This window comes from Erinaceus europaeus, chromosome 4, assembly GCF_950295315.1.
Source record: "Erinaceus europaeus chromosome 4, mEriEur2.1, whole genome shotgun sequence".
Taxonomy (NCBI): Eukaryota; Metazoa; Chordata; class Mammalia; order Eulipotyphla; family Erinaceidae; genus Erinaceus; species Erinaceus europaeus.
The window spans coordinates 135,736,957-135,757,908 of NC_080165.1; the positions used below are offsets into that span (position 1 = coordinate 135,736,957).

Below are 20,952 nucleotides of genomic sequence, written 5' to 3' on the forward strand. Positions count from 1 at the left end.
AATTCCACATAATTCTCAACGTCAGAATTCGATAGCCCATTCCCTCCATTGGAATCTTCCTTATTCTTTATCTCTCTTTGGGAAAATAGACCAAAGATCTTTATGGGGTGCAGAAGGTGGGAGTTCTGGCTTCTGTAACTGCTTCTCTGTGGACACGGATATTGGCAGGTCTATCCATACCCCCAGTCTGTTTCTATCTTTCCCTAGAGGGGTAGGGATCTGCATTGAAGGGGTTAAATATATTTTAATTTTTTTTTTTTTTTTTTGTGACTGAAGGAAGTATAATAGGAAGTAGGTTAGGAGGGTAGCTAAGTCTAAGTAGACACTATTTTATTAGGAACTTTATGGTGTCTTTTTAGGACTTTTTTTTAAATTAAAATGATATTATTTAGTTAAAAAAATCACTACAAACTGTCTAAAGAAGCAGATAAATAATAAAAAATGAAAATATATTAAAATATGAATAAAATTCCTATTAAATAAATTTCCTCCAATGTTATTTTATCTATTTTCTTTCACCGAGTCTTTATTTGACAATGATTTTGTAAAGTTGTTTTCTTTGGAAAGAATGCAGGATAACTTAGTTAATTTTAAAAGCTGATTTTTTTTGGTCATTGCTGATAGTTCTGAAAACTTCCTTAACATTAAAACTCATTTTGTATAGTATCAGCGATAATTTTATAACTTTTTACTTTATTAAATATTTATTTGAATTTTTTGCCTTTTATTTTCGAATGTTTAGCATTATGCAACCAAACCTATCTCTAAATAGCAAACGTAACATTTATATTTAACTTAATAAAAGTATATTCTGGGGGGAGTCAGGTTAAGCGCACGTGGTTAAGCACAAGGACCGGAGTTAAGGATCCCGGTTTGAGCCCCCGACTCCCCACCTGCAGGGGAGTCGTTTCACAGGCGGTGAAGCAGGTCTGCAGGTGTCTGTCTTTCTCTCCCCGTCTCTGTCTTCCCCTCCTCTCTCCATTTCTCTCTGTCCTATCCAACAACAATGACATCAATAACCACAACAATGTTAAACAACAAGGGCAACAAAAGGGAAAATAAATAAATATAAAAAAAATAAAAAAAAGTATATTCTGGAGTCTGGATGATGCCCCTAGTTGAGCATAGGCATTACAGTGCACAAGGACCCAGATTTAAATCCTCCACCCCTACCTGCGGGGGGAAAGCTTTACAGGCAGTGAAACAGTGCTATAGATGTGTGCCCCTCCCTATTTTCCCTTTCCCTTTCATTTTCTCTCTATTTCTATCCAAAGCAAATAAATAAATAAACCAATAAATAAAATATATTGTGCTGTTCTGTGAGAATGTTGGTAGAACCTGAAGTGACAGATCCTTTGTGTTTTATATAATATGTTTTTTTCAGGCAGACTATCAAAGAGATTAAGGAATACATTTCATATGATTTTCTTTTTTTCTAAAAAGTTAGAGAAGTTGAAGAAAAGTTTAAAGATAAGCAGTGAAAACACAAGACTTGTTACACTAGTTTAAAACAATGACCTAGCTTGTTCAAAATTCTTTCTGGGAGATATCATAAAAGGGAACTTCTCTTCTTACAATGAAAGGAATGTACCCCAAATATTTTATTTTTTCTTAAGGCCACATTGTGGTATGATTTCCTATATATTTAGGTGAGAAGTTTTTATATCCATTTATGATAACTTCAACTTGGTGTTCCTCTCTATGTAATGGTTGCTTTATATTCCTCTTCTTTTATTCTTTTCTTTCTTTTTGCCTCCAGGATTATCACTGGGACTCAGTGCTGGCACTATAAATCCACTGCTCCTGGCTGTTGTTTTCGACGGGTTAGGTTGTTTTCGCCGGGTTGGCTTCACGGGCAGGTAACAGACGACCAGGGACTCATAGTTGAGCTGTAGGCAGTATCTCTTTATTCATGCAGGACGCAGCACAATCTAAGACGAGCTAAGCTAAACTCAAGGTAAAATACTCTAAAACTCACAATGCTGTCTTTATATATACTTGCCAAGTAGGGTGGAAACAGGATGTGACATAGAGAGGGTGGAGAGAAAAGTGACTGGTGACAATCAGTGTGTGACAAGGAGAGGATCAGGGTGTGACAAGGAGGGGGGTGGAGCAAAAACATATCATGAAACAGTGGGGATTGAACCAATGCCCTGGAGGGAGGTGCTTGTTAACAGCGGTTATATAAATAGAATGAAGTGGTTATGTAAATAGAATAGTGTTAAGCAGGGGGGATTTAAACCAAATGAAACAGAAGGGGTCTCATGCATACCAACACCTGGCAGCCATTTTTTCCATTTTATTGGATAGGACAGAGAGAAATTGAGAGAGGAAAATTTTCTTTTGTTTTACTATCATACAGCAGAAGCCCAGAGCCCTTCCATTCCATCCCTTTCCTTCCAAGAAATTTGTTTCATCTAAATTGTGCTTCTAATCTAATCCATGCTTATGAGGAGATGGACATTTATTGCACAGAATAATGTGACGTCTGTCGGAGTAACAGAATGCCCAGCACCTTATTTGGAGTGAGGGTAGAGTAGAGAACCAAACTGCTCAGCATATAAAGGCAAAGCCTATTTTGTTCTAAAAATGCAGCTGGGATGGGGGTGGATGAGCTGAGGAGCCTTATTAACTGGCAGGAGAGGAGATCCTGACCTGGAGGGAAGAAGGTTTCAGGGAACTCCCTCTTCAAGGAGAAGAACATTACATTTCTGCAAATAGAGCATCCTGATATTTGAAATTGTTTTCTACTCTAGATAGTCTCTGCTCTTGACAGAATATGTGTTGAGTTCATCAAGTTTTGTGTGGGTTGAAAATGAGACAGTGAGGTCCAGTGTGGAGCTGATTGGACCCAGAGGAAAAGGTTTGGAGTGAGTGACTGCAGAAGTGAAAGAAGGCCTCTCCCCTCAAAAAAAAAAAAAAGCCAGAAACATTATTAAATTGCAGTTCCAGCTTCCCTACCTCAGGAATGTCTGCAGCACTTGGGAATGGGCAATATCCAGAGCTCCTACTCAGACCAGGGGGCCTTTGAATGCACACACTTTCACTGGTATTTGGCGAGCTGCGGTTTGAGAACTAGTCCTAGAGGAAGTTAAGAAGCATGAATGAGCAGCGTGTGTGTGTGCGTGTGCGTGTGCGTGTGCGTGTGTGTGTGTGTGTGTGCGCGCGCGTGCGTGTGTAGAGAAAAGAGGAAGAGAAAGAGAACATTTCTTTCTCTCAGACTACCTTTCTCCTTAAAAATTCCAAGGAATGTGTTTGTAAGACACGTTTGCTATTCTAAGTAAGAACAAGCATAAAACTAATTTTCAGGTTTCAGAAAAATCCACCAGTGCTGGTATAGCCTTTCTTTTGTTTCCTGACAAATAGCTTGTTGACACCGAAAACAAAAGGTGTATTTTTTGGCACTGCTTCTGGCTTTCCTTTTGATAAGAACAAGCTGCTTTGTAGACTTGGTCAGCTTCTACCTTTTCAAAATCCAGTGCATGGCATTTACTTGGGTTGTAAACAATCTTCAGTTATTGATGCTGCTGATATTATTGGTGATTATTAAGGATTGGTGTTTATCGATAATTATTAATGATTAGCAAATGTTTAACGGGAAGCAGGGTGCACTGGATCAATTATTTGAAAACGAAGGAAAATGTGATTGTGTGTGTGTGTCTACTCTAACCTTTAGTGGGTTCTTTGTCTCATAGGAGGTCTGCCTCGAGACACTTGCTTCATTAAACCCTTAGGAGGACAGTGAAATTTGTACACATCTGTTATGGCAGGTACAGACACCCAAACATGGACACTCGTGCATGTACTCTCTCTTTCTCTCTCTTTATCTCTCTATCTCTCTCTCTCATTCACTCACAAGTCACACTCATTGTGTGTTGCTTCCATGTATGGGTTAAGAAGAGTAGACAATGGAGATATTGTTCACTGTAAGTTTTCCAGATATGAAAGACACTTTTTAAAAGTTTTTTTTTTTTTTAATCTTTATTTATTGGCTAGAGACAGCCAGAAATCGAGAGGGAAAGGGGTGATAGAGAGGGAGAGAGAGAAAGACACCTGCAACTCTGCTTCACCACTTGCAATGCTTTCCCCCTGTAGGTGGGGACTGGGGGCTTGATCCTGGGTCCTTGTGCATTGTAATGTGTGCTCTCAACCAGGTGAGCCACCACCCAGCCCCTGAAAGACACTTTACTTTAAATATTTTGATTTAAATATTTTATTTATTCATTTAGAGAATATTTATTCATATGCTCTGGCGTATGGTGCTGGAGATTGACACTTTGGGGTCCCAGGCAGGAAATCTAATGGACTACTTCTGCAAATTCCCCTGATCCTTAAACAGTTTCATACTGATATGGATTTCAGGAGAATACTGTCTTTATTAGTCCACTGTAATAGGAAGTATCATTTATATTCTATGATAGTTATTTTTCATAAAACAATATACTTCCTGTTAAGCAGGTTGTTCACCTTAAAATTTTTTTATATTTATTTATTTATTTTCCCTTTTGTTGCTCTTGTTTTTAAATTGTTGTTGTAGTTACTATTGTTGTTGTTATTGATGTTGCTGTTGGGTAGGACAGAGAGAAATGGAGAGAGGAGGGGAAGACAGAGAGAGAGGGGGAGAGAAAGATAGACACCTGCAGACCAGCTTCACCGCCTGTGAAGCGACTCCCCTGCAGGTGGGGAGCCAGGGGCTTGAACCAGGATCCTTAGCCGGTTCTTGTGCTTCGCGCTACATGTGCTTAACCCACTGAGGTACCGCCCGACTCATGGTTGTTCACTTTTTAAAAAGATTTTTGCACTTATCACTATCAAACACACTGCACACTATGTAGTTATTGCTTTCCCTTTACCCATTAGTTGTGAGCTTCACAAAGCCAGGACTTTCTGTTTCATCCACTGTTTTATTTTTACAGACTTTAACTGTGCTTGACACATAGAAGATAGTCAACAAATAGTTTCTGAATAAAAATCAATGAATGAATGACTATCTTTTGATAGTCATCATGCATGCTTTGTCAACAGTTCTGTATGAATATGGGCATGCCACTTAGTGAAGATGTTAATTTCTGTCATAGGGTTCATTGAGAATTTAACGAAATTCAGTGGATTTCTTTTTCCCAGAAAAGAACAATGGCTCATTAAAGTAAGTTTTAGAGTTTACTCATGAACCCTCATTGGGAAGTTTTCCTAAATGACAGAAGTACTTAGTTTTCACAATAGCAGCCTAAGTGAGAGTGGAATAAATCTGCAGATGTACCTCTCTTAAAAAAAAAAAAAGAAATTTCGGGAGTCAGGAGGTAGCGCAGCGGTTTACGCGCAGGTGGCGCAAAGCACAAGGACCAGAGTAAGGATCCTGGTTCGAGCCCCCAGCTCCCCACCTGCAGGGGAGTCACTTCACAAGTGGGAAGCAGGTCTGCAGGTGTCTATCTTTCTCTCGCCCTCTCTGTCATCCCTGCCTCTCTCCCATTTCTCTCTGGCCTATCCAACAACGACGACATCAGTAGCAACAACAATAATAACTACAACAATAAACCAACAAGGGCAACAAAAGGGAATAAATAAAAAAATTATTTTTAGTTATAATATTCTGGTTAGTTCATTTCATTGTTCCATTCATGAAAGAACTATTCCTTTCCCATCTTTCATACTTTCACCTTTTAATTTTTCATTAAACAATTTAAATATTTTATTTATTTATTTATTTATTATTTAATGGATAGAAACCAGAGAGAAATAAAGAGGGAGGGAAGGGGGAGAGAGACAGCTATATATATATATATATGGCTTCTACCTTTCTAGCCTTCTACCCAGGCTTGAACCTTGGTTCTTGTGCACTGTAATATGTGCATTCAGCCAGGTGTGTTGTCACTTGGCCCCCTCATTAAACAATTTTTAAAGAACAAATTAAGTGGCCCAGGAGGTGACACAGTAGATAAAGTGTTGAATTTTCAAGCATGAGGTCATAGGTTGGAACCCTGGCATCACATATGCCAAAATGATTCTCTGGTTCTCTCTCCATAAGTAAGTAAATGTTTTTTTTAAAAATAATAAAAGAAAATCTTTAGTTAAAAAAAAAAAAAGAACAAGTTCCAACTTCCTGTCATTTTTGCTGGAGAGCTAAGAAATTAAAATTCTGTATTGTGTTAAATCTCAGGTGAGTATCTTATTGCTCTAATGTATTTTACAGATTTTACTGAAGATATAGTTTTTTCTGTAAACAGTTCCTACAAGGAGTCATTTGTAAACATCAAATACTGGTAGCATATTTTTTCCTTGACTATCACTATTGCCCATCAAACCAGTCTGTTCATAGATGTCTGTTGGTTCTTTACCTGTGCACATGCCTTGTCTTTCATTTGTTTGGATTTACCATATTTCCCGAGTCCTTGTTCAATGTGCATTTTCTCTCTGTTTTAAATCCTTTATTCACTATTGGTTCACAAAGTTTATTCTTTATGATTTTTTAAATTATCTTTATTTATTGGATAGAGACAGCCAGAAATCAAGAGGGAAGGGGTGATAGAGAGGGAGAGAGACAGAGAGACACCTGCAGCCCCGCTTCACCACTCATGAAGCTTTCCCCCTGCAGGTGGGGACCCGGGGCTCAAACCCTGGTCCTTGCGCATTGTAATACGTGCACTCAACCGGGTGCGCCACCACCCAGCCCCATTGGTTTGCAAAGTTATATGGTGCAGTAGTGTAGTTCCTTGATAAATGAATACATCATGCTGCCATTCACATCTATCAAACTGACCTCCTTTTACTCATTTCTTCTTCTTTCCCATTCCTCCCTGGTAACCACTATCTTGTTGTCAGACTCTAAGGGTTATTTTGGTTGAGTTTTGCAAGGCTATTTGCATTGCACTGCATTTTTTTTTTTTTTTTTTTGGCTCCAGGGTTATCGCTGGGGCTTAATGCTGCACTATGAGTCCACTGCTCCTGGAGGCCATTTTTCCTATGTTTGTTGCCCTTGTTGTTGTTATTTTTTACTGTTGTTATTGCTGTTGTTGTTATGTAGGACAGAGAGAAACTGAGAGAGAAGGGGATGACAGAGAAGGGGAGAGAAATATACCTGCAAATGCTACTTCATGGCAACCCCGCTGCAGGTGGGGAGCGGATGTGCTGAACCAGGATCCTTGAGCGGGTCTTTGCGTTTCAGCCATGTGCACTTAACCCACTGTGCTACCACCCGGACCCCTGTATTGCATCTTATACCTCATTTATGAGTGAAATTATTTAGTAATAGTCAATGGAATGTGACTCTGTAATTATAAAAGATGAGACTGGATCATGTAAGACAAAGCAGTTGTCAGTGGAGGTTATTATGCTGAGTGAAATGAGATACAAGAAGAGAGACAGCTTTCAAATGGTCTCACTCATATGTGGAATATAGATAGTGAATGCAAATGAACTTGTAAAAAGTGGTACAAAGTCTGTTGCTTAGACTTTGCGAGCTCTATGGTGGTTATCAGAGGGAGGGTTCACAGGACTTCGGTTGTCAGTGATGTGACTTAGACACATCATGTATGAATGTGAAACTACAACCCTGAAATCTTTTACTTTTATAAACCACTGTTAATTCTCTAGTAGGAACAAGTTAAAAATAACTACTGCCTTTATTCCTAAGGGTTTGGACATATTTAAGGAATTTTTAATGAACACAGCAGTTAAAGAAAAGTGTCTTTGCAGACATAATAATAATTGCATCTATTTTCTTTGTATGTGACAAAGATAGCAGCTATGAAATGAATAGTGTTTTCAACTGTTACGCATAGTCCTCTGGTTTTTAGAGAAAACAATATCATTAATGTTGTACAAGAGCCATTAGATTAAGATTTGCCCATCCTGGGCCATTATTCTACTGAGAACCAAATACTATTTTTAGACAGCAAGAGAGAAGAGACAGAAGGCAAGAGGGAAAGAAACCACAGCATTGAAACTTTCTCAAGGGGGTCGCGTGGTGGCGCACCACCGGATTAAGTGCACAGAGTACAAAGCATTAAGGACCTGTACAAAGTTCTGGTTGGTGCCCGCTCCTCGCCTGCAGGGGGGTCACTTCACAAGCGGTGAAGCAGGTCTGCAGGTGTCTATCTTTTTCTACCCCTCTCCTTTCAATTTCTCTGTGTCCTATCCAAAAGAAATGGAGAAAATGGCCACCAGGAGCAGCGGATTCGTAGTGCAGGCACCAAGCCCCTGCGATAACCCTGGAGGCAAAAAAAAAAAAAAAAAAAAAAAGGAAGAAAGAAAGAAACTTTCTCAATTTACTCTCATTATTATTATCTATTTATTTGTTATTGGATAGAAACAGAGAAATGGGAAGGGGAGATAGAGAGGGAGAGAGACAGAAATATCTGCAGCCCTTCTTCACCAAATGGGGAGCAGGGGTTTGAGCCTGGGCCCTTGCACACCGTACTGTGAGTGCTTAGCCAGGTGTGCCACTGCCTGGCCCTTGTAGCGCCGGAACTTTCTCCGGTGCAATGGGGCCTGGTTCAAGACTGAGCTGTGCACATGATAACGCAGGCACACTATCCTGGTGAGCCATCCCAGTGGTCTTAGACTCTATTTCTGTTTCAGATTTGATGACTGGAAATGCATTATACATTTCATACTTGGTTTCTGTTGTTTTGGAGAAGGACAGAGGGGCAGAGGAAAAGTGTGAAAGAAGCTACAGTCTCTAAATTTCCTTCAATGCAGTGGGGGGCTGGGCTCAAAGCTGGGTTATACACATGGCAAAGCAATACACTAAGTGAACTATCAATCTTTTACTGGCCCAGTTTTATAGAAAAATTAATTAAATTAGTATCAGTTCCCATTGCTTCTTGTACAAATTAGGAATGTTTGTGAGCCAAATAGTGAGTGACGAGAGATCGAAGGCTTGTTATGACATACTGTATACTTAAACTTACTGGACTCAGGGAAGTAGGTTCAGGTTATAATCAAATTCTTTCACAGATATTCACCACCACACCTTCTCTAGAGGGCAAAGCATAGATTTGTTCATCTTATTTCCTCCTAAAAAAAATGTTCCTTCAAAATCCCCCTTTTCTGACGACATTACAGATGAACGACAACAACTTAAAAGCTTTATCACATGATAAAAGCAAAGAGCTTCCTGGTCTAAATGGCTGTAAATTGTTGGGTGCAACATGACCGCTTATTCACACATTCTTTACACAGGTACAATCCCCAGGGACTTGTGTTTTGGACAACAGAAAAGTCAACTTGATTTTTTCATCTTTACCTTCACAGGCAAGTGTCCTCTTTAAGATTCCAGCCTCAAGGAGGCTAACAGGAATTTGTGGGCTGAGGCCAAAAAGCTTTCATATGTGTACTGCAACTGGTCCAGTGCAGATAAGGCTTCTCCCTTAAGGCATTTTCTACTCCAAGCTCTGTGGCAAGCATAAATAAAAGATTATAGTAAAAAAAAAAGTCATAGGAATTATCTAGGGTTCAACAACAGTATAAAGCAAAGACTGTAAAATGTCCACAGTCAGTTACAATGTGCTAATTTTTCATCAAGAGTTTATTTAATTGCTCCAGGTGGTACTGTGTTCTCAGACCAGTCTTCCTGCTGAGAAGATCTATACACCCTCAAATGAATACTGAGAATGAGCTCAAAGTAAAAACTCCAGAAAAGCATAGCACTGGCTTTTGTATGTTACATGGCAAACCAGAAGGGTAGTTGCTGAGGTACTGCAGGAATTCTTAGTAAGAAAGTTTAAGCAGTGTCCCTATATAAAGCTGTGAAAGGATGTGTCTGGTTGGAATAGAAAGTTGACTTCCGACAATAGCCTTGAGGAGGTGGATAGGGTGCAGATGGTGGGAGGTTTGAATTTCAAGTTTATAGGTGTTCGCAAAATGCATTCTTTGTTTCTGTATTGGTGATACGTATCAGCTCATGTTTTCTCATGATTCATCTAATGGTGGTGTTGGAGATTGTAACTCTAAGACTTGTAGCAGTAATTCCAGGCTCTTTGTGAGTGAGCAGTGAGTAGAAACTATTAATATTAACTAGAGCAGAGAGTAAAAATATAGCTACAAACTGTGCTGCTGATGAACTGCATCATGACTGTGGTGGGGGAAGTGGAAGGAATGAGTGAGAAACAAAATGCAAATGTGGGGACAGGTGGTGGCTCATAGGGTACAGCACACATGTTATAATGCATGAGGACACTGCTTCAGGCACCAGTTCCCCCCACTTGCAGAGGGGAAGCTTCATGAGTGGTGAAGCAATGCTCCAGGTGTCTCTTTCCCCTGTCTATCTCCCCTTTTTCTTTTTAGTTTCTGTCTCCATCCAAAATACATGCACACACATAAATAATAACAATAAACATACAAAGGAAGATTGTTATTAGTTATTTGTCCTTAAGTTGTTTGAGTGGGAATGGAAGGGCAGAGTTAACCTAACTGTGAGTCGAGAGAGATATGGAGCCTAAGAAGATTCCTAATTTTTTAGAAGGGGAGGGAGAAAGGCATGTGTCATAGGCTTTCCTGGCAATCTCTTGGAAACACGGATAGATACTTATGAGTCATGATGGGGGGCATAAATGTAAGCTTTACCTTTAGATTTGATATATGACTTAACAGGACTATGAGAGTACTCTGCAAACAGCAGATGCTTTACAAACTCCAAGTGTCTCAGACACTTCTTCTCTAGCTGTACTGCCCTACTGATGAGGACATTAGCTGTTTTTATAAATTTTATTTTAATATATTAATTTTAATGACAACAATAAATAAAACGCTACTAACAATAAAACAATAAATAAAAACACTACTAACCCTGAGCTCCCTAGCAGAGGATCATGCCCGGTGACTTTCTCATTGGCAGTATTGCCAAATTGATCTAGTCACAGTCTTTTCTGTAGGTGTCTGGAGGATAAAAGCTTTGATCTTTATCTACCTATCCCTCATCGATCTATTTTTAGCTTATTATTATTATTATTTTAAATCAGAGCACAACTCAGCTCTGCTGCCAGGAACTGAACCTGGGAACTCTGAACCTCAGGCATGAAAGTCTGTTATGTAATCCACTGTGCTCTGCCCCTGGATCCCATTTTGTTTATATTTAAAGAAGCCTTTTTCTTTTTCTTTTTCTTTTTTTCCTTTTCTTCTCAGAGTCTGTCTACTATGATTTAAAGCTGTCTTACTTTTTAGGGAAATAGTAGGAAAACAATTCACTTTAAAGTTTGTAAATCTTAGCCAGAAATATTTGGGGTTTTTTTTTTTTTTTTTTTTGCTTTAAAAATGTAGGGGAGATTATTCCCATCTAGTTGGAAATATGAGTGCATTAGGGTAGTACCTACTTTGTACTAGCCAGAAGGATGAACAGAATGATTCTATTAGATGAAATGGAAAATAAAATGAAAACAAAAGCCATTAAGGGGGCATCCACATGGTGATGCTTCTAATTTTTGATAAATATGTATATCCTTTAGGTACTGATACTGAGTATCAACGCATAAATTCTTCCTCGTCTTTAGACTGCCTTATTTTTGTAAAGTTAAGCACCTTTGGTTTACAGCAAAGTGATCTACTGCCACCTGGTGGCAGTACATCTTAGTCAAGGACCGCTGGCCAGAGAAATGACCTGAGAGAAAATTTTCAATACAAGCATTGAGAGTGAGATCTGGTTCACATATTCACTGCCCTTAGCGCCTGCAAATCCAGTATATTTAAAAACCAAGTGTATAATTAATTCCTTCTTTATTAGTTCTCCTAAGCCAAGTTCTATTATTGAGTATAAGCGTGACCTGGTATCAAACACATACATTTTAAAAAAAATATTTATTCATAAAATGGAAACACTGGGAAGACCATAGGATAGGAGGGGTACAATTCCCACCACCAGATCTTCGTATCCCATCCCCTCCCCTGATAGCTTTCCTATTCTTTAACCTCCTGGGAGTATGGACCCAGGGTCATTATGGGTGTAGAAGGTGGAAGGTCTGGCTTCTGTAATTGCTTCCCCGCTGAACATGAGTGTGGACAGGTCGATCCATACATTTTTTTGGTCTTTCTTGATTTTATTGTTCGTCTAAAAGCAATAAAGTACATATTTCACTGCTAATAGATTAGACTGTTTCTAGGTCAAGAGCAGATGGTGCCTCAGCTTAATTTTTTGCTGAGTCATGGTAGCTCTTGGACGATTGTATTCAAATTGAGGATATGTTTGCTGCTCTTTTAGAAAAATAACTTAGTGACACTGGGGAGGCTGGGATGCGGTACACACTCTTCTGAATTAGTGTGCTGTTTTCATGTGTGTCCAGAAGTGTGAGGGAGCAAGCTCACAGCCAGCAGGTTGGAACAAGGGCACCATCAGTGCTAGAGATCCTGTGTGCCTTTCTCCAAGGGAACAAGGTTCCCAACAACATACCTCTGGCTTCATCTTGTTTGAAGGCACCCAGATGACTCCATGATAGCTTTGTGTCCTATTCTTAGAAGTTACATTCTCAAAGGAACTGCACCCCAGACCTCTGAGGCAAAGACTACCCCTACCCAAGCTCAGCGGGCTTTCAGGACAACAGTCAGATTGATCTAAAGAGGACATCCACTACCCCCCTGGTGAAATTGTGTGGCCCTTCCAACATAAAATGGACTGACACTCAAGCACATCTCTAATAGTCTTAATGAAAGACAGATTAGAAACTCTCAGAGGGGACTGAGAGACAATTCAGCAAGTAAAACATATTTTTACTTTGCAGGAGCTGCGTTTAAATGAAAATTGTTTGCATAATAATGATGTTATCTCCTCCACCCACAGAATTTAAGCCTACTAGATAGTCCATGAATGTCTGCAAATAAACTTAGACTTGAATCATATACTTCTTTCATTCAGGACAGGCATGATACTTATTATTCTGTTTTCTTCTGTAGAAGAATTTCCTTTTACTAGGTCATAACCTATTTTAAGCCTTTTCTTTTTTTATTAATTTTTTTATTACCTTTATTTATTGGGTAGAGACAGCCAGAAATCAAGAGGGAAGGGGGGATAGAGAGGAAAAGAGACAGAGAGACACCTACAGCACTGCTTCACCACTCCTCTGCAGGTGGGGACCGGGGTCTTGAACCTGGGTCCTTGTGCGCTGTAACATGTGCACTCAATCAGGTGTGCCACCACCTGGCCCCTAAGCCTTTTCTTTTTTGTTTATTCTTAATCAGGTATTCTCTTATGGCAAGTATGATACTGTAATACAGTTATTATGTTTAATACCGATTATATATATGTATGTATGTGTGTGTGTGTGTGTGTGTGTGTATGCTCTAAAATACTACATATAAGAGAAAGAGAAAGTTTAAGATGAGGCAGAAGAGAGAAAAGCCAAAGTAGCACTCTGGTACAAGCAGAGCTGGAGATTAAACTGATAGCCTCAGGCACCAGAGTCCAGTACTTTACCAGCTGAGCCATTTCTCCACTTAACATGTGTGTACTTTGGTATCATTTTCCTGGATAAATTTTCAAGCCTCACAGTCCCTAACTGCAGGGGAAAGCTTCATGTGTGGTGAAGCAGTGCTGCAGGTCTCTCTCTCACTCCATCTCTATCTACTCTTTCCCTCTTAATTTCTCTCGGCCTCTGTCCCAAACAAACATAAATAAGATATTTTAACAACAAAATAAATAATAAATGAAAATTTAAAAAAGATTTTTATTTATTTATTAATGAGAAAGACAGGAGAGAGAGAAAGAACCAGACATCACTCCGGTACATGTGCTGTGCACCACCTCCTGGACCACAAGAAGAAATAATTTTTCACATGACATCTTCACCCATGCAAGTTTTGTTTTGCATTCATAGATTCCTTCTAAACATTAAAATTTCTCAGATTATGGTGAGATGGTGATGGAGGTAAGGAAAGAAAGGAAAGAATGACAAGATAAATAACTCTGTGGCTACCAGATTTATGGTAGTGGCTTGGTGCCTGCATATCAGTTCTCTCAGTTTTGATAGTCATTTTTTTTTTCTTTCTCTTTGATAGAGCATTAGAGGCAGTAGGCTGGAGGGAGAAAGAACTGCAGCACTGCTCCACTGCTCAGGAAGCTCCTGTCCTTTAAGGGGGGCTGAAAGAGACTTAAACCTGCATCTTTGTGCATGGAAATGTGTGCATTCTATTCAGCATGCCACCCGATAAATCATATTTAGTCGTCAGCACTTAATTGTGAGCTATATGAACATGTTGACTGGAATATTTGCTGCCTACACCTAGGAGATGAACATCTAGCTGGAAGGTGATAATGAGTCATTTTAGAGCATTAGCATGTCAGGCAGGTGGCAGGCCCACTGTGGTTGTTTAGATCTGATGGGAGGAGTAGACAGGGCCGCTTAGATAGAAGGAGGTATATGAAGGGATGTGACAGCCAGAATCAAATTCTGTTTTCTAATTAAAAAAAAATACTTCTGAGGGTTATGGAATCTTGAAAAACATTTGAATTGTCAGAAAGCATCACTAATGACTGTGACAATTTCACTAAAATAATAATAATTAAAAAAATCTCTGATGTGAGAATATTTTCTTGCCGAACTTCTTTTTTATTTTTTTATTTTTATTTTTTATTTATAAAAAGGAAACACTGACAAAACCATAGGATAAGAGGGGTAGAACTTCACACAATTCCCACCACCAGAACTCTGTATACCATTCCCTCCCCTCGTAGCTTTCCTATTCTGTAACCCTCTGGCAGCATGGACCCAAGGTCATTGTGGGATGCAGAAGGTGGAAGGTCTGGCTTCTGTAATTGCTTCCCCGCTGAACATGGGTGTTGACAGATCGATCTATACTTCCAGCCTGTCTCTCTGTTTTCCTAGTGGGGAAGGGCTCTGGGGAAGCGGAGCTCTAGGACATATCCGTGGGGTTGTCTGTCTAGGAAAGTCTGGTTGCCATCATGCTAGCATCTGGAACCTGGTGGTTGACAAGAGAGTTAACATACAAAGCCAAACAAATTGTTGACCAAGCATGGACCTAAGGGCTGGAATAGTGCAGATGAAGAGTTGGGGAGGGGGGTCCTCCATTTTGTAGATAGCTAGTAGACATATTTTGGTTAAATTCCTAAGGGCCTGTGGCTATACTAGTTTTTTTTTTTCCTTTTTCTTTTTGCCCCTGAGCCTGAACCTGACTTCTTGCCAAACTTCTTAATCCTTAAAAAATGAATTTGAGGGAGCCGGGCAGTAGCACAGAGGTTAAGTGCACATGGCTCGAAGCTCAAGGAACCGCACAAGAATCCCGGTTTGAGCCCCCGGCTCCCCACCTGCAGAGTGGTTTCTTCACACGTGGTGAAGCAGGTCCACAGGTGTCTTTCTCTTTCCCTCTCTGTTTTCCCCTCCTCTCGATTTCTATCTGCCTATCCAACAACAATGACAGCAATAACAACAACGATAAACACAAGGACAACAAAAGGGAAAAAATGGCCTCCAGGAGCAGTGTATTCGTAGTGCAGGCACGGAGCTCCTCCTGTGATAACCTGGAGACAGAAAAAAAAAAAAAGAAGTAAAAAAAAAAGAATATTGGTTGGCTAATTTACGTTTACATATCTCTCCTTTTAGGTGGTTCTTTGGAGCAATCAAGAGGGCTGATGCAGAGAAACAACTATTACACAGACAAAACGAGAATGGTGCTTTTCTAGTCAGAGAAAGTGAGAGCCAGAAGGGAGATTTCTCTCTTTCAGGTATGGGCATTGTTTGGATGATTTCAATATGAATATGGGAGAATCTGTAGTTAAGAACTTGCTTTGTGAATATGAAGATGTTAATTTTAACTTTCTTCCTGTTTATTATTATTATTGTTGGCTGTTTAGTGTTTCTGTGACCACAGAGATCATTTATTTACTTATTTCACCGCTCCTGTCACCAATGGTGTGTGTGTCCATCCCCATCCCCGTAGATAACTGTCATAGTTCTCCCACAGTCTTGGAAATAGGTGGACATTTTTTTCCACATGCGTCTATATTCCCCATATCAGGGAAATCATTCTGTAGTTGTCCTTCACCTCCTTACTCGCTTCACTAAGCATTATTTTCTTCAATCCCATTCATTTTTATCCCAAAGAACACAATATCATCTTTTTGTAATTGCTGAGCAATAGTTTGTTGAGGATATGTCCCATAACTTTAAATTTCTTCCTTCTTTTTTTTTTTTTCTCTCTTTTCCATTGCCACTGGTGCTTCACTGCTGCAGCCCAACTTTTTTCAGAGAAAGAGACAGAAAGAAAAACACCACAGCAGCACTGAAACTTCTCCCCGTGTGGTGGCAGCGGGGCCTGAATCAGGGTCATTGTGTGCTTGACAAACTCAGAGCACTATTCATGTGAGCTACCTTGCGGACCCTAAATTTTTCTTATTTCTTATCCCCAGAAGGTAGCAAAATTGAACATACAGGTTACATACAAGAGTAACATAGAAGTTAGCAAAAAAAAAAAAAAGCCTACTTATGGCTAAAAATCACCATAAACAATTTCAAATACACTTTGATATAAAATGCGAACATGAACCTGGCTGCATTTTCTCATTTTTACAGTGATCTAACATCTATCCTTCTAGAGAGACAATGAGAAGAAGCAAAAAAAAAACCAAAAAAAAAAAAAAAAAACAGACTGTTGTCAAAATTGATCTTGCTGCAATAGAATTTTTTTTCTGTTGCCTTTCACATACCTTTGTCTAGTAAACAGAAAATGACCTGAAATATTGAGTGCAAATGCATATAATTAACCCCATGACATAAAAAATTTTCAGCTGAGAGTTAAATACAAGATTGATTTACTCTCTCCTGGAGAGAAAGAAGCACATCAAACCTAAGATTTATCTTTATTATTTATTTATTCATTTTAGGCTTCTTATTCTTTTATAATTTGATTTATTATTATTGTTATTATTTTCTTTTCTTTATTTATTAGATAGAGAGAGCCAGAAATCAAGAAGGGAGGGGGAGGTAGAGAGAAAGAGAGAGAGAGAGAGAGGGAGATAGAGAAACAGAGAGATGCCTACAGCCCTGCTTCCCTACTCATGAAGCTTTCCCCCTGAACATGGTGACCAGGGGCCTGAACTGGGTGTGTTGACAGCTGGCTCCAGATTTATCTTTAAAAATTGCAGGTGTTTGCGGTCTGGGAGGTGGCACAGTGTATCCACTGTGATTGGACTCTCAAGCATGAGGTCTTGAGTTCAATCCCAGGCAGTACATGTACCAGAGTGATGTCTGGTTTTTTCTCTCTCCTCCTTTCTCATTAATCAATAAAATATTTTTAAAAATTGCAGGTGTTTACATACATGTCACTGCCTTACACAATCTGCTGTCTTTGGACGCTGCAGTGCTACACATGCTCTTTCTTAAAAAGTCCCGGCTTCAGTTCATCTTGCAGCAAGACCTTTCTTCCTCCTTGTCCTCTCACCTCTGTACTGTCTGGGCCTGCCATTTGTGTTATATCATCCTTAAAGCAGCTTGTTGATTTTTTTAAAAAAATTATTTTTATTTCCAACTAGAAGTAAACCTTCTAAGGGAAGAACATTTCCTTCCATGTGTCCTTGTTTCCCTGCAATAAATGTTTATTAAATATGATCTGTATGTGCCTTGTTGTGTATGATTCACTGAGCTGGAAGACAGAATAGCCACCAAGGTGTAATAGTGGATCAGTTCTCTTTCTTCCTTTCTTCCTCCCCTTTACCTCTCCCTAGCCAGCCTTTCCTTTCTCCCTTTTTCCCTCCCTCCCTCTGATCTCTTAGTTTTTTGTTTTTTTTTTTTGCCTCCAGGTTTATTGCTGGCTCCTGAGGCCTTTTTTTTTTATTTATTTATTTATTTATTTATTTATTTATTTATTTATTTTTGGTTAGGACAGAAAGAAATTTGAGAGGGGAGGTGAAGATAGATATGGGGAGAGAAAGAGATAGACACCTGCAGACCTGCTTCACTGCTTCTTCTTCTAGCGTTTGCCCTTGTTCCGTAGCCAGTCAACAGCATCAGGTTGAGCCTGATGTAAAGTTTTGAGACCTCCTTTGAATCTGGAGAGGTGGCAGTCGTTGACTATGTGGGTCATAGTCTGTCTGGAGCCGCAGGGGCAGTTCAGGTCGTCTCTGGCTCCCCAGCGATGGAACATAGCGGCGCACCGGCCATGGCCTGTTCGATAGCGATTGAGGAGGGCCCGATCATAACGTGCTAGGTCAAAGCCGGGTTGACGCTCGCAGGGGTCTGTGATGAGGTGTCTGTTCTTTACCTCAGCTGACTGCCAGCTCTGTTTCCAAGAGTCTGGAACAGAGAAGTTCAGTGTAGGCGTAGGGGACCAGATTGGGTGACGAGACTTCAAGCGTTGGACAGGGTGGGCGAAGATCTCCGCGTATATTGGCAGGTCCGGTCGAGCGTAGACGTGGGAAATGAACTTAGATGATGCCGCATCCCGACGAATATCTGGCGGGGCGATGTTGCTAAGAACTGGCAGCCATGGAACCGGGGTGGAACGGATGGTTCCAGAAATGATCCTCATGGAGGAATATAATTCGGAATCGACCAAGTGGACATGGGGGCTACGGAACCATCCTGGGGCACAGTATTCTGCAGTGGAATAGCATAATGCCAGAGAGGATGAGCGTAGTGTGGAAGCGCTCGCGCCCCATGAGGAGCTGGCCAGTCTTGCAGTGATGTGATTCCTCGCACCCACCTTTGCTGCAGTTTTTATGTGAAGCGACTCACCCTGCTGGTTGGGAGCCAGGGACTCAAACCAGGATCCACACATAGTGCTTCATACTATGTGTGCTTAACTGGGTGTGCCATCACCCACATCCCCACTGCGCCTCACTTACTTACTTACTTTCTTTTCTTTCTTTCTCTCTCTCTTTCTTTTCTTTTTCCCTCCTTTCTTCTTTCTTTCTCTTTCTCTCTCTCTCCCTTCCTTCCTTCCTTCCTTCCTTCCTTCCTTCCTTCCTTTCTTTCTTTCTTTCTTTCTTTCTTTCTTTCTTTCTCTTTCTCTCTTTCTTAAACTTGGGCTTTGCTGCTCCAGGTCAACATATTTTAGATAGAAAGAGACAGAGACAGAGAAGGAAAGACATCACAGTGCTGAAACTGTCTTCATTGCTGTGGGGACTGGACTTGAACCTGACTTAAGTGTACGACAAGACAAACACATTATCCAAGTGAGCTCACCTATACTGGAAACTTTGCCCTGACCTGAGTTCAGATGAAACAATGGATTTTTAAGACTTAATACTTTTTATTTTGATGATTATGAAAGTAATCTGAAGAAAAAAAACTCAAAGCAGGAAATGTAGAATATCACCCTTGGAAGGTATCTACAGACATAGATTTTTCTGGCAAGTATTTGGATCTGATGAACCAAGTACTTGATGTACCAAGTTGAGATTATCTTGGAGACAAATAAGATGTGTACATGTCAATGTAAATATACATGTGCATGAACACACAAAAGTTCATATGCACATGGATACCCATGTGTACTAGAGATCTGAACTTCCTTATTTTTACTCCTGCCTTTTGTTATCCTGTGAACCATTTTGCAAACCTTTTAATATTCCTCCACTTCATTATTTTTAGAAACCACTAGTCATGATTTTTTATTGTATAAGTGTCATAATTTATTTTCCCTATTTTTTTTATAGTTTTGTACATTGTAATTAACTTTTGGTTATTTTGTTATCCTAAAACACACATTGGACATCCTTAGAGATAAATATCTGAAGATTTCCTTGAGAATATTGAGAATATTATATTCAGAGAAGCAAATGATATAATGAAAATCTATTGGAAACATGTATTTTGATTGTAAGAATTGTTAAGACAATTACTGCTTTAAATGCAGCTACATTTATTTACCTTTGTCAACAGTAATAGATCAGCTAAGTTTTCATTGTTGAGTTAGGAGATGGATTAATTAAAGGAGTAATTAGAGGATTTTAGATTAGCATTAAAATATAGAAGATTTTTTAGGAGGAAAATGAAGTAAGAGTAGAATGACCTGGGTCGTGTCTTTGAATAAAGCTTGGGCTATGGTGATCATTCATAACACTCTCCAAGTAGAATATTAAGGAACAAAACAGCTTTACAGGCTTAAAAGAAAATTGCAAGTACATTGGTTATCGTGGGCTGAGAATACTCTGGAGTTTGCTTATGGATTTAGGAAGCTTTGCAGGCCTTACTTAGAGACCAGCATATCACTAGAGATTCTTTTTCAAAGAAGTCAAACAATTTGGAGTCTCTTAAACAAATTATCTGATTGCTGTGCATTCACTGGTGGACGAAGTAGATGAAGACCATGATGTTCAACCGAAAGGAGATTTTTCTTATTAGTCAGAGGGAGGACTGACTATGCAGGAGAAAAATGAAAAAGAAAAAGGTCTTTAATATATCTGTATTAAAACAAGCAAGCCATACTGCTGGCTGCTGATGACGACTAAAGATTTTCAGGGTATACCCTTCATGGATTTCTTTCTTAGCACAGTTGTTTCCTTAATCAGTCAGAATTGATGGTCTTCAATTTTGCTGACTGCTGTCCTGCTCAAGGGAGGCAGATAATATCCGTTTTCTATCTCTGTCTTTCCCACATGAGTTTTCCTTCCAAGTATTGTCTTTATTCCTTGGGCGGCCAATGGCACGCGGCTGTCAGAGAGGAGCTTCATGAGGGAGCGTGATTTATTGATGCTGGTGCAAGGCTGAGAAGCAGAAGCCCAGGGTTGGGGTGGGTGCTAATTGGCTTCTTGTGATCCTTGCAAGGCTGCTGGCTCTTGTGAGGTCTGAGTAGATCTGGAGAGAGAGTTAGGTTCATGACAGCTCTCATAATGGCAAGACACTAATTAGCTGTGAATTACAGCAGTGCTTTTGATATTATATATTATACGTAGTAGTCAGAGAATCTGTCTTCGTTAGATTCATGACAGGTAGTTTTAGTGGTCCCACTGTTATTTGTCATTGGCACTGAATTATTTTTCTGAAGACAAAATTATGAGTGCATGTCAGCTGG

General features: G+C 39.7%; 1 protein-coding gene across 2 annotated transcripts in view; it reads left to right on the forward strand.

Moving 5' to 3' along the window:
* Positions 1–20,952, forward strand: part of FRK (fyn related Src family tyrosine kinase) — a 138,169-nt gene that overhangs the window by 52,358 nt on the left and 64,859 nt on the right. For both annotated transcript variants that reach the window (XM_016187243.2, XM_007521056.3), the window contains exon 2: positions 15,543–15,664. In XM_016187243.2, coding sequence (XP_016042729.1) covers positions 15,543–15,664 — 122 coding nt within the window. The remainder of the gene's footprint in view (positions 1–15,542; positions 15,665–20,952) is intronic.